The following is a 13,998-nucleotide window of genomic DNA, read 5'->3' as shown; positions in this document are numbered from 1 at the left end:
ATATTGCTTGACAAAGTACTCGCATAAAGAATCAATTATTCTTTTTAATGCAATAAGCATAGATTAACTTACCTTTTTTAACAGTCTGAACTCCATTTTTGGGCCTTGGATGACTTGCAAGAACTTTGTAACGGAGTTCCCTTCCTTAAATACAAGTTTATTTTTTTTTAAATTCAACTGCACATTTTCAATTTCAACTGCACGTGCGTATTAAGCAAATACTTAGCGAAACATGCAGTAATCTTCATAAAATGATGTTGCAAACCATACTTCAGCAGTTGCCAGTATTTGTCATTAGACTAGCTTATCTCCTTTTTAAACATTGAATTCGTTTTTATTAAAATGTCAAAAACCATTTTGTTCTTGGTTTTTATGAAAATTGGTTGCTTCAATCCGCAAAGAGAGTCGTTGTGTCAAAGTCATACAGCAGTTTTTTGTTAGAATATATAGATAGTACACGTGCATACTTATGAAAAGAAAATAATTCAATAATTATTCACATTTTTGGCATCTTTTAGTTAGAAATTATACGATCTTTTTTATTTTATTTTTAAATAATTTGTGATTTTCAATCCAGTGCCAGTGCGATCTTGCGAACGCAATGTTTTCATTCGCGTATTAGAAGTTCAATTGTTTACAACTATATACTACGTATCAGATCTAAACGGTTCAGACGGTATGTTAATATGACATTTTAAAAAAATGGTGTTTACCTGGAATCACCGCACTGCACGCAATTTCCATCATACATAGTTCCGTCATAATTCTGAGTAAAAGAAATGCATGGCACTGCATGTCCGTTTCATATTGCATCAAAAAGTGAACTCATGTCAAATTTCTAATCCCATGGCACCACTTAATTTGGTACACATGTAATTCTCTTTTTTTTCAGAGTAAAATGATAATTGTGAAAACATTAGCACACAAAGCGATATCTAAGAAAAAACAAAACAAAACAATGACAGAATTGTGCTCTGACCAATAGAAATTGGTTAAATCTTTAAATGTCAAAAGTTGAACCAATCAGATTTAAGAACAATCGGATTGCTTTTTTCCAGACGCAAATGGCACCGTCTTATAAACGGCGATTAGAAATGACACAAATATCCTGCAAATTGTCTTCAACCATTATTTTCACAACATTAAGACTCTTGAAAGAACTATATTTAGCAGAAGTGTCTGCTATATCCAGATTCATTGAGAACTTTGGCATCAATATTTCTCAATTAGATATTCTTTCATCTTTGTCTCTTATACCTGATTACGTCCTCTTGCAGTAGCGACAACAATGCATTATATGTTTCGCCATAAGGCTTAAACGTATCATGGGTAAGCGAGTTTTATCATCGACAGTCGAGCCCTTGCAACTTGTAAATCGGGGTAGGGAGCAAGTGCGTGTCCGTGTTCGTGTGTGTGTGTGTGTGTGTGTGTGCGTGTGTGTGTGTGTGTGTGTGTGTGTGAAGCTTCATACACCATTAGGTCTTGTATCCAGGAGATACCCCTGAACTCTGCATACCATTTCTTTTCTCGCTGGGGACACTAGGGGGATGGCGGGCAGGAGTATTTGCGAATTCGACGTCAAATCACAGTTCCATCGTTGCTTTGTACGCGCTATTCCAAAGATTTGAAAACTGATTCAGAATTCAAGACGAATAAAAGTAAGCATCGATTGTGATTAATTATAGTATTTTGGGTATAAAATGATTGTTTTATTTCATGCACCGACTTTTAAACCACGACGAACAGGCAAAGTATTCAGAGATGTATTTGGTCGGTACCAGTATTATAACTTGATAAACTGTCTTATCTGGTAAACTGGTAAGATAGCATGTCTCCCTTTTCTTTTTCTATTCTAAGATTCCATTTCTAAATTGTATTCAGTATGATAAAGTTAATTTTCTTTTAGTTTAAATAATATCCAGGGGCGGATCCAAGAAATTGACTTTAAAGGGGTGTAACTTAGGAGAACAACCTTTGACATTCGATATGACATTCGCCCCCCCCCCCCCCCCTCAGAACCGGAATTGTCAATGGTTTAATATTGGCAGGGCGGTTTTGGATAAATCTCCCAAGAAAATATTAACAGTCCAAAATTGTGCATTTTGAGCGTATCATTTCTTTATTGACATAAAAAATTAACTTGGACGATGTAAGGGTAAACATGTTTGTAATATACATGCATGTAAATCGTAAACTAGAATTAGTGGTCAACCCAATCCAATGAGAATGCAGTATTCTTAAAATTGGCCAATACATTTATTAAATAAAAAATACCAGACAGCAGCTATTGATTGTACTCAGATGAATCAGTTAATATAAACAGTGCTAGTAGGTAGTTTACACACTATTATGTAGACCACTAAAACCTTATATATAATAAGTATGTACTTAAACAAAATCAATGAGTATGCACCTACGTCGCATAACATCATTTATTTTTGTAAGTACATTCTAAAATCCTTTAACCATTACTTCAAACTTAAGCTTGAGCAAAACGTTTAACTGTTATACAAATACAATGATGTTATGAGACAATTTATATTCGAGATCACACAATTGATGGAATGATTAGACGGTATCGCCCGTGCCTATAAATGAATGTCAACTTCAATGCTTATCTGTTGGAATGTCATTCTTTAGCAGTATGATGGAACATGACCTTATTGTCAACTAGTCGATGCTTTGAGTTTAAGTGTGGGAAATAAGAATATCCATGCACCAAATTCATAAATACATGTACATGTATATTGATCAGACATGAAATTAAGATATTGATCAAGCTATTTGTTGGATCATTTAAGCCGTAACTTAACTTTAAAATAATCATGATTTAAGTTATCTTATTCTAATCGTCAATACTTTTATTAGTTTACTAGTTTATCTCCTTAAAATATGATACACTAATTAAAATTATTAAGATATTTAAAACTATGTACAAATCTGTTTCAACGCGCCACGCGTTCATATTATGAGTAATAAATAAAGCTCAACCGAATCATATTTATTTTAAACTATTTGAAATTATTATCATAATTATTTTTAAACCATATTAAAATTAATTATTGTCATATTTTAAAATAAATAAAGTACGCCTATGAATCATGGTGACCGACATTCGTTTATATGATAAGTTGATCAAAGTAGATTTGCAAAGGCAACATATGATTATACTGAAAATGAATCACACTAGGACATTTGTTAACAACTAGGTTTACTTTGTTGAAAAAAAATAATCAAAAACTGGCACAGACTACGGACATTTAGTCCGCTGTGTGAGCCTTACCCAAATTACAAAACGTAGAAGGGGGCATATGCTACCTCAGGGATATGGGTGGGCCTAGGTTGGTGATGCTTTAACTTCAAATAGGGGTTTAACAACTACCAACTGCTCCCAGGGTGTCTATGGCAGAAACTATAGTTTCGCGTGAGCTTTCTCTACTAGGGGTTTGGTTGCATGTTTTCCCGTTGGCAGAGCGCTAGCTGTTCTTGTAAGAATACTACTATAATTACTTATTACTTTTTTAAGCTGCACTCTCACAAATTGACAGTTTTGACATTTTTTATTTTGTTTGTCTCAGAATCAGCGCATTTTGGCATCAATGCATTCAATAAGTCACATAAGATAACTCACAATAGAACATATCTCAATTGTTTGGTAAACTGCTTAAAAATTCATTTTTCTGAAAGCGTTCGTAAAGCTTTCAGCTATAAAACATCAATTTTCGAACGCAAATATGAAAACTGCGATCTGCTCTTTTAATATGCCAGCAGTCTTATATCACTGGTTTCAAAACATTGAAGCAAAAAATGGCTCATTCCAAGACAAAAAGGTTGTTAAAACAATCAATCTGTGAGGGTGCAGCTTTAAACGAATTATTTCATGTTAATCTTGCAATTCAGCAGGCCAACCAGGCCAGGTGAGGTTCGACCTCTAATTTAATATCTGTGCCAAAATCGTATCATCCCCTACAATGTATCGGTGTTAGGACTATGAGTTATCATTAATCATCTAGATTGAGTCATTGTTTATTTGATGGCACTGTTAAATAGTTATTGAAAACTTAATCGCTATAAATTAACATGATATCATCAATTCTTGGTTAAACGCCTGCCATATTTCAACAATTTAAGCGGCAAATGTGGAAAATCGGCATTATTCGATGATATAAAAATGACCAATCAGCAGTTTTTGTACATCACTCGGTAAAATCCGTACTGTAACGAAACATTCCGGAAACTAACGAATATTGACGTTTAGAAGTCGGGTACTTAAAGCCGAGCGTTCTAGTAACCAAAGGAATACAAGATCGACACAGAGAGGGATAGACGTGATTATTTCAGTGTTCATTTTAGCTTGATAAAACATCAGTCAACATGAGAGAAATTGTACACATGCAAGCCGGACAATGCGGCAACCAGATTGGTGCTAAGGTAAGTGTGAAATCAATGTGCATGTGTGTAGTTCATACTCTTAATTCCATCTCACTCTTCCCATATGTTTGAATAATGTTTACGTTGGATACTTTTGTAGTTAAAATATCTTAATATAATAATGCATGGGCATGCCTATGTTCCCATTACCGCCAAGGGTTTGCCTAAGGTGCCTGGGTTTTGATGATGCTGCTGCTGCTGATGATGATGGTGGTGGCGGTAGTTGTAGTGGCGGCGGCGGTGATGATGATGATGATGATGATGATGATGATGATGATGATGATGATGCACCGAATATGTTTAAAGTTATCATCGAGACGGTGGATCGTTAGCTGTCCATCTATTTGTAATGGCGAAGTGGTATAGTGTTCGCCTCGCAACTCAAAAGGTTGTGGGTTAAGGTCCCGTCTTTGGGCATTTCTCGATCAAGACCTCTCGAAATGGGCATCGGTACTTCAAACTCAAACGTAAAATTCATGTTTGCTTATATCTACCTCAATCGAGCACAAATAAATCAGTATCAACATTAGACAATCAATTTATTATGCATGCGATGAACATGAGATATCTCTGTCCTGATATGGTAATCAACACTGTAAAATAGCATGCGATTTGTAAATTTGTGAAATATAATTGTAATGTTTCAGTTTTGCAAATCGTCATAACAAAAGCTATCCGTCTTTCTATTGAACATTAGCTTTGGTAGATTGAAGTCAAAATGTTTAATACAAATATCAAAGCAGTCAATTGTGGAAATGCATGAATATGCTCTTTGTTTCATGTTACTACAAGTAGAAATTTGTATAAATATTTGAATAGCAACAAATCCTGAACAATTACTTCGGGAATTAACGATGAGCTGAATGTACCAAATACAGTATTGCATTGCTAATATTAAAGCGTTAAATTATATAAGAAATTTGTATCTATTCTATTTCGCTAACTATGACAATCAAAAACAGAGGTATACTTACAGTCGAACACCGTTGGCTCGAACCCGCTTGGCTCGATTTCCTCGTTGGATCGAACTATATTTAAAGGACATATTTCTTTATACTTAATAAGGTAAACAATCCCGCTTGGCTCCAACTTTCCGAGCCTCGAGGTATTTTCGACGTTCCCTTGGAGTTCGAGTCAACGGGGTTCGACTGTAATTTTGTTTCAAGCTATAGTACAAAAAGTGAAGTATGGCGAGAGAGTTAATTTTTGTTTCGTTACTCTTACTCGCCGATGCAATGTTTTGCTATTTTTGAAAAAAAGAAGAGTAAAAATCCAACTTGAAAACAATCGCTATCCTTCTGAGCTTGATAACGGTTGAAAAAAAAGTGTGATTGAATATTTTTTTCGTTCGGTCGTCCATCGGCTGTTAAAGCTATTTCAACGATATTAAAATGACCAGTAATTTGACAATTACAGAATGATGATATTTCCTCAATGATGTTTGTATACCAAAATATTCGACTTTAAAACTTGATCGAATCGTAAAACAGACTGGTACAATTATTTTTGTCCCTCTCCCTGCGGTAAATATTGTTTGGACATCTGAGTTACAAAAATCTCCATGCAGTAGCAAAGCCACGCTAAATTAAAGTTATGTTCCACAAATTTTTGCCAAAAATTATTGGAGCGAGCGAGCCATTTTTTTTTTACAATTTTGTCATTTTTTCATAAAAACCAAAGCGAGCGAAGTGCGATTTTCATCCTATTCTAGTAATCAATATAAAGGAAAAAGATTGTGTAACACAATTGCGCTTTAACCCATTTGTTCTATCCTGAACATAATCTCTGTTGGACAATGGAAAAATGTTCCAATATTTACTATTAACTCAATTGTTGCGGTAGGTCCGCGGAACGAAACATCAATTTGGTGTGGCCTAAGTAGACTTCTCAACTGTCAAGCCATCGACAAATAGCGCCAATAATCGGACAAAACACTTCCATTATCAGCAATCTTATATGGCACATGCCCAAATTTGATGATTATCGATATGTTCATCGCAATGATTTAATAAGCATTAATTTAATTCTTTGTTTGTATTTGAATTACAATTTTACTCCAATTATGACGAGAACTCATTTAATATTTAATATTTTGAACTTTATTACACTATATTATTTAGAAAAGTTCCTTTTAGTATAACTCTGCAAGAATTTACAATACACTGTGTATTCATTCCTTAATTAAAACTCATGTTCTCTGTTATTTCCTGACACTTATAGAAATGCATCTAATGGTATTGATGGAATTTGGGCTAAATAATCTACATATGAAGGTCACACCATCTGATCCGTGGTTTGAGCCTTTCATTTCGTGTCCGATCTTCTTTGTTAAAAACTGGACTGATCCAAGGTCAAGGTCATGACATAGATTGTATGTTGTTTGTCTGGTACCCCGCTTACTGATATTCCATACAGTACATAGCGATAGTGTAAGGGAAAGGAATTCCAGACTAGTATGTTGTGTTCACTCAGGGTTTACAGTGTTTAATGATATCGGTGGGACTTGGATCACATATGTTCATTATAGATGGTAGCGAGCAGAACCAAAGTTGACCAAGCTGGCCTACACACACTTGAATGTAATTTGAGTACACTGGCACATAAGGTCCAAGTTTGCTCATCTACTGACCTGCATACTTTCCTCACTGATTTGGTTGCCTAAGATTTTGAACATTAGGTAGAAAAATTACACCCAAATCACTCGGTATACATGTAAACTTCGCGAGGCCGCCATATTGGATTTTGCTGGTTGGAGTTTGTCTGTTTGCGTGGTCACGTGACGAGTGGATGGAGCTACTCGGGGAACACGTCGTGTCAGTTGACTTGTACCCTCTTTCTCCATTGTAATAACGATTCCACAATAACGGAGTGCTTGGGGAAACTAACAATCATAATGTTTAGGAACGATACTGTAGCATTTTACATTTAAATTGCCTATAGAAAAATATCGTTTTTCTTGTAATTTGCAGTTCTGGGAAGTGATCTCAGACGAGCACGGCATTGACCCCACGGGCACATACCATGGGGACTCCGACCTCCAGCTCGAGAGAATCAACGTCTACTACAATGAAGCCACAGGTACAAATATGTGTCTGCAAAGTGGATTCTTTAGATTAAAACCTCCCTTTTCTGAAAACGTTAGAAACATTATTGTACATGCTATCTTCACCATATAATTATGGTCGTATTTTTTAGTTTTGTTATTTGTTTCTAACTATTAAGGCTTTTTACTAAAACGATACTAATCCGATTATCACACAAAACTCGAAGAACACTCTTGACCAACCGGACCGATATCAGGTTCCGACCCTTAAGTGCAGGTCAATTCTCTCAAAGCATTTTTATATCCGTGTTTCAGGAGGCAAATATGTACCAAGAGCTGTGTTGGTCGACCTCGAGCCCGGCACAATGGACTCCGTAAGGTCTGGTCCCTTCGGTCAAATCTTCCGGCCAGACAACTTCGTGTTCGGACAGAGCGGGGCCGGTAACAACTGGGCCAAAGGTCATTACACAGAGGGCGCTGAGCTCGTCGACTCTGTTCTAGACGTTGTCCGCAAGGAAGCTGAGAGCTGCGACTGCCTACAGGGATTCCAGCTGACACACTCCCTCGGTGGTGGCACTGGGTCCGGTATGGGAACACTCCTTATATCCAAGATCCGTGAAGAATATCCCGACAGAATCATGAACACATTCTCCGTCGTACCATCACCAAAGGTACGTACATGTATTTAGTACAATCAAATTAAAATTAAAATGATATCCGTATATTTGTTAGAATTAGACCGATTGTACAACACTTTAGGCATTCGAATTCCATAAGGGAATGAACTAATTTAATGATGCTTTTGTTTTATTTTTAAGGTGTCGGACACCGTGGTGGAGCCATACAATGCAACACTGTCCGTTCACCAGCTGGTCGAGAACACCGACGAGACCTACTGCATCGATAACGAGGCTCTGTACGACATCTGCTTCAGGACCCTGAAACTGACCACTCCAACATATGGTGACCTGAACCATCTTGTATCTGCCACCATGTCCGGTGTCACTACCTGTCTTCGATTCCCCGGTCAGCTGAACGCCGATCTGCGTAAACTAGCCGTCAACATGGTGCCCTTCCCGCGTCTCCACTTCTTCATGCCCGGGTTCGCTCCTCTTACCTCCCGCGGCAGCCAGCAGTACAGGGCTCTTACAGTCCCCGAGCTCACACAGCAGATGTTCGACGCCAAGAACATGATGGCCGCCTGCGACCCGCGTCACGGCAGGTACCTCACCGTCGCCGTATTGTTCCGTGGACGTATGTCCATGAAGGAGGTCGACGAACAGTTGTTGAACGTCCAGAACAAGAACAGCAGCTACTTCGTTGAATGGATCCCAAACAACGTAAAGACCGCCGTCTGCGACATCCCTCCGCGTGGTCTCAAGATGTCCGGTACCTTCATCGGCAACAGCACCGCCATCCAGGAGCTGTTCAAACGTATCTCCGAGCAGTTCACCGCCATGTTCAGGCGCAAGGCTTTCCTCCACTGGTACACTGGCGAGGGCATGGACGAGATGGAATTCACCGAGGCGGAGTCGAACATGAACGACCTGGTGTCCGAGTACCAGCAGTACCAGGACGCCACCGCCGAGGAGGAAGGAGAGTTCGACGAAGAGGAGGGTGAGGGAGAGGAGGCATAAACTGCTCATGAATAACACAATTTTACAACAGTCTTATCAATGACCATGACATAATAACACTGAATCGTATGTAAACATATATTTACACCGTGTATGTCTTAATAGTTATGAAAATCAATTACTAGTTAGCTCATGGCCTAAAATTTCCTGTACCTTTGTGCAATAAGAAATATGTGTAACTAAAAAAACAATGAAATACACGGAACAAAAGTACATGAAATGAATAAATTCTTGATAAATACAAATGTTTGTTGATAACTTATTATTATTTGCTAAGAAGTAAATCCTCCATTTCATTGCCTTGGAAAAATAATGTTACTCTACTATTTTTGGCCGTCCAGCTACGCCAAACTTTCAAAAAATCAGAGGGGCAAGCCCTGTACCCAAACATTTTACGAATACCCAGTTTAGAGGCATAATGTTCAGGCCTTAGAGACACTGAACGTTAGACTCGCAACACAAACTAGTCCATTACCATATTAAGAAAAGTTGGGCTGCTAAAAGGTCATCTGGAACAATGAATGGAATAAATTAGGTTCACGTGCGTTGGAGTTTGCTTCGTGGGATTGAGTCTCAGTCAGACAACAGCCTGATACAGTTGAAACGTCAACGTTTGCTTGGGGTCTCACAATAATTGTTTTGAGGTGTTTCAGATTAAAAATATAAGGCATATATTAGGCTGTCACAGGGGCAGGGTGTGTGATCATGCCACAACGCTATAGCCACGTCCCCATTGTCATTTCTAGTAAAGGCAAACATGTACCTAGTTTTATAATGAGAAGGAAACTGTAACCGTAATTAGTGTTTGCCCTACATTGTCAGCCAATCATTGGCGCTAGATTTTTAAAGTATTCAGTTTCTTATTTGCGAAGAATCGTTACTTATTTTTGAAGACGATTCAGGATTAAGTAAATTGCTATAACTGCGCATTCGCATATAGCCACGACTAATGTTTGCATATGCAAAGGCGCAATTTCAGTGTCAACAATGACGTCACAATATATGAAATTGATTGACAAGTGTTTTTGACAGACGCACGGCTTAATTTTAAAGCTGATGCAATTTGGGAGGGGGCTAACACTTAATTGTTTAGAAATTATTAAGTAATTTCTTCGTGTATAAGAAACCACGGTCGCTTCGCTGCGTCCCGATTCCTTAGGTTACTTATTAACGAAAAAATAACTTACAAACTACAAGAATGTCATAAGTAAGCGCGACGGACTCGTCCATAATTGACCAAACTTTCCATGTTCAAGCGCCATAACTATGTCAAATCTAAACCAAACTCTTATTAAGACGTATAGTACGTAGGTCATGTTGATCATGATTTACATGACAATGATCATGATAAGCGAGATAATACATTTTCATTGTTGAAAATTTGTGTGATATTTGCGGGTAGCCCGATGCTGGATCAAAGTCGTGTCTTGGGATTTTCTGATCCTGTTTGCACCTGTTTAAGCTGACTCTTCTTCGGTCGCGCCACTGACTTTGGGTCACCGTTCTCCAACAGCTATATCGTAAAGGCATTAAATTAAAAGAAACATACGCACATATTAAACTTAAGAAATATCTTAGAGGTAATATTTAAAAAAAACTCGCTTGTACAACACCTCATATCGCATTTACCTACCTCATCTCACATGTAAATCACCTCATCACACATTCACATCACCTTATTTCGCTTGTACATCAACTCATCTCGCATGTACATCACCTCATCTCGTATGTAAATCACCTCATTTCGCATTCACAACACCTTATTTCGCTTATACATCACTTCATCTCGCATGTGTATCACATCATCTCACATGTACCTACCTCATCTCGTTTGTAAATCATCACTCGCATGTACATACCTCATTTCTTTTGTACATTACCTCATCTCGCATGTACCTACCTCCACTCGCCTTAACATCAGCTCATCTCGCTTGTACATCACCTCATCTCGCATGTACATATCTTATCGCGCATGAACCTACCTCATCTCGTATGTACTAACCACATCTTGCTGATACATCACCTCATCGCGTATGTACAAACCTCATCTCACTTGTACATCACCTCATCCTTCATATACTTACCTAATCTCGCATGTGCCTATCTCATCTCGCCTGTACTTACCTCATCTCGCATATACCTACCTCATCTGGCATGTAACTATCTCATCTCGCATATACCTACCTCATCTCGCATGTACCTATCTCATCTCGCATATACCTACCTCATCTCGCATGTACCTATGATGATATCTCATCTCGCATGTACCTACCTAATCTCGCATGTACATCACCTCATATCGCTTGTACATCACATCATCTCGCATATACCTACCTCATCTGGCATGTACCTACCTCATCGCGCATGAACCTACCTCATCTCACATGTACCTACCTCATCTCGCATGTACCTACCCCATCTCGCATGTACCTACCTCATATCGCATGTACCTATCTCATATAACATATACCTACCTCATCTCACATGAACCTACCTCATTTCGCATGTACCTACGTCATCTCGCATGTACCTACCTCATCTAACATTTACCTACCTCATCTAGTATGTACCTACCTCATCTTGAATGTACATCCCATCATCACTTACTTCCTCTTAAGCTTTCACCTGCCATAGGTATTACGTTGAACTATTCAACGTTTGGAAAGGAGAAATGAACAACTTATAACCCTTACCCATCTGTCGGCATATCAACAAATTGAAATAAGCCGTAAAAGGACTAGGCCGCGACCCTTTAATGGGTCGGAATATCAAAAACAAAAGTGAGTCGAAAAAGACCGCGCCGATATTGTAATTCGGCCGAGTTGACTCGACTCTGTTTACGTCAGGAAATATGGCAACATGTATGGCCATCTCATTTGAAGAAACTTTCAAATGTAGTTTATTATTTGAAATTTCATGAAAATGATTTATTAACGATTCGATTATGATTATTTTTGATAAAAAAACATACGTGCCAATTACAGTATGTAAATTGCGAACTACTTGCAACGGACTTTAAAGTAAACCGATTTCTGACATTGTAAACCGTCCATATACATCCGAGGTTGTTTTCGATAAAAAAAATGGCCGAGGAGTTCCAAATGTTACTGGTGGTTGAATTTATTGTGTGGTTGAGTTGTGTTCAAATGACCCTATAACCCCGTGATGTTTAGCTTATCTTGTGTTATAGCCTTGTCAGTCCAAATATAGGGATGCCACAGACAGGAACATGTGCCTTAGGCTCAATTATGTAACTGTTAGGACTAAATTACTAGCTAGTACTGGTGTTCTGGTGTCTTGAGGACAATAAGGCCATCCTCAGCATGCTACGACGATATACCGAGTGTAATTCGAGGATGTCAATCCAAATATATATATTATTGCAATTTCAGCGTCCCTGCATTCAAAATGCTTCAAGTACGCCCTTTGGATTAAAGGTTTTATATGAAGGAAAAACCATACAATCAACAAGACAAGTGCAAAATAAACCACGGTACACATGTTTCACTAATTAGATCAATGTTGGAGTTATTTCCTCAGAAATAGCGTTTACTTTTCAGCTCATTCTTACGGGGGGCAAATTACTATCTTTGCAATCTTAACATCATTTACTTTGTCTTAAAGCTGCACTCTCACAGATTGAACATTTTGAAACCTTTTTCATTAATTTTTTGTCTTCGAACGAACGATATCATGTGAACATGCATAGAAACAAGTCATATAAGACTGCCGCAAGTGACAACAATTTAGATCGCAGATTTTTATATAAGTTAAAAAATGATGTTTTATGCATTATTCTTAAACCGTTAGTAACGCTTTTAGCCATAACTCTCTAATAATCGGACGGGAATATGATACCTGCGATCTGATCTTTTGTCAGCAGTCCTTTATCACTAGATTGCAAAAATTGGCTTATCCCAATACAAAAAAATAAAAAAATTAAAAAGTTTTCAAACCGTTGAATCTGTGAGATTGCAGTTTTAACAATGGACTAAATCGTAGCCTTTTTGTCCTTAATGGAAACATGAGATCAATGAACGCCAACTATCTGAGCGTTTTCTAGGTCAACAAAAGTTCAATTTAATGTCTAACCATCCTAGTTCGTATCAAACTATGATAACACAATCTACATGGCTGTAAAAGGTCATGCGTCGAATGGAGATGTGTTTGAAATGACATACACATTTTATTTAAGAGTTCCCCATTAAGAGTCATGATCCTAGAACATCTATATCAGCAGAATTTAGTAAGAATTTGATCTCATCAAGCTTTGGCATTAAATGTTGAATACTTAACTGACAACATGCAATCCTCTTTTAACGAATTTATTTTTTATTGAAGTCTGTTTTGTTTTCCAAATCACATTTATTGTGCAAGGAGAGCCCTGCGAATCAGTTGAATTTTTCAAAGTGTTACATACATCCTTGTCATATTGACTTACAGAATCGATTTCAACAATGCCGTTGCACTCACTGCATAACTTTCCTAAGTAATGCAATGTGTATTTCATGCTTTCCGATGAAATCTTGAGTTTATAAGAAAAATGGTTATCCCGTTTTTTAAACGTTTTCTTGATCCTGAAGCTGTATGTTCGAACGTTTGCTTTCATACCAAACAGATTAAAGACAAAAACAACTGTTCGAACATAAATATAATGTTATATCATCGTTCAAATGTATTTTGAACTGTTTGTCGTTGTAATAAGTAATACGAACTTCCCGGAAAATTCACACAATAATTTACAGATTTACTGATTTGTTTACCCCACCCACGCCTCAAAATTTGTCAACAAAATAGCGTGGTCCTCATCATTACCTCGAAATCGATCGGTCTTCAAGCAAAACAGACTGGTCTCTGACAGTAAGATGGCTGAATATCATGAAACAC

The 13,998-nt window shown here is 37.6% G+C and overlaps 1 protein-coding gene across 1 annotated transcript; it reads left to right on the top strand.

Moving 5' to 3' along the window:
• The first annotated feature begins 4,275 nt into the window (after positions 1-4,275).
• LOC128219607 (tubulin beta chain-like) lies at positions 4,276-9,350 on the top strand. The gene is made up of 4 exons (XM_052927458.1): positions 4,276-4,431; positions 7,401-7,509; positions 7,790-8,145; positions 8,293-9,350. The coding sequence occupies exons 1-4, from the start codon at positions 4,375-4,377 to the stop codon at positions 9,109-9,111; spliced, it is 1,341 nt and encodes a 446-aa protein (XP_052783418.1). The 5' UTR covers positions 4,276-4,374; the 3' UTR covers positions 9,112-9,350.
• The last annotated feature ends 4,648 nt before the right edge of the window (positions 9,351-13,998 follow it).

The sequence above is a fragment of the Mya arenaria genome, chromosome 15 (assembly GCF_026914265.1).
Source record: "Mya arenaria isolate MELC-2E11 chromosome 15, ASM2691426v1".
NCBI lineage: Eukaryota > Metazoa > Mollusca > Bivalvia > Myida > Myidae > Mya > Mya arenaria.
This window is presented reverse-complemented; position numbering and strand designations above follow the sequence as displayed.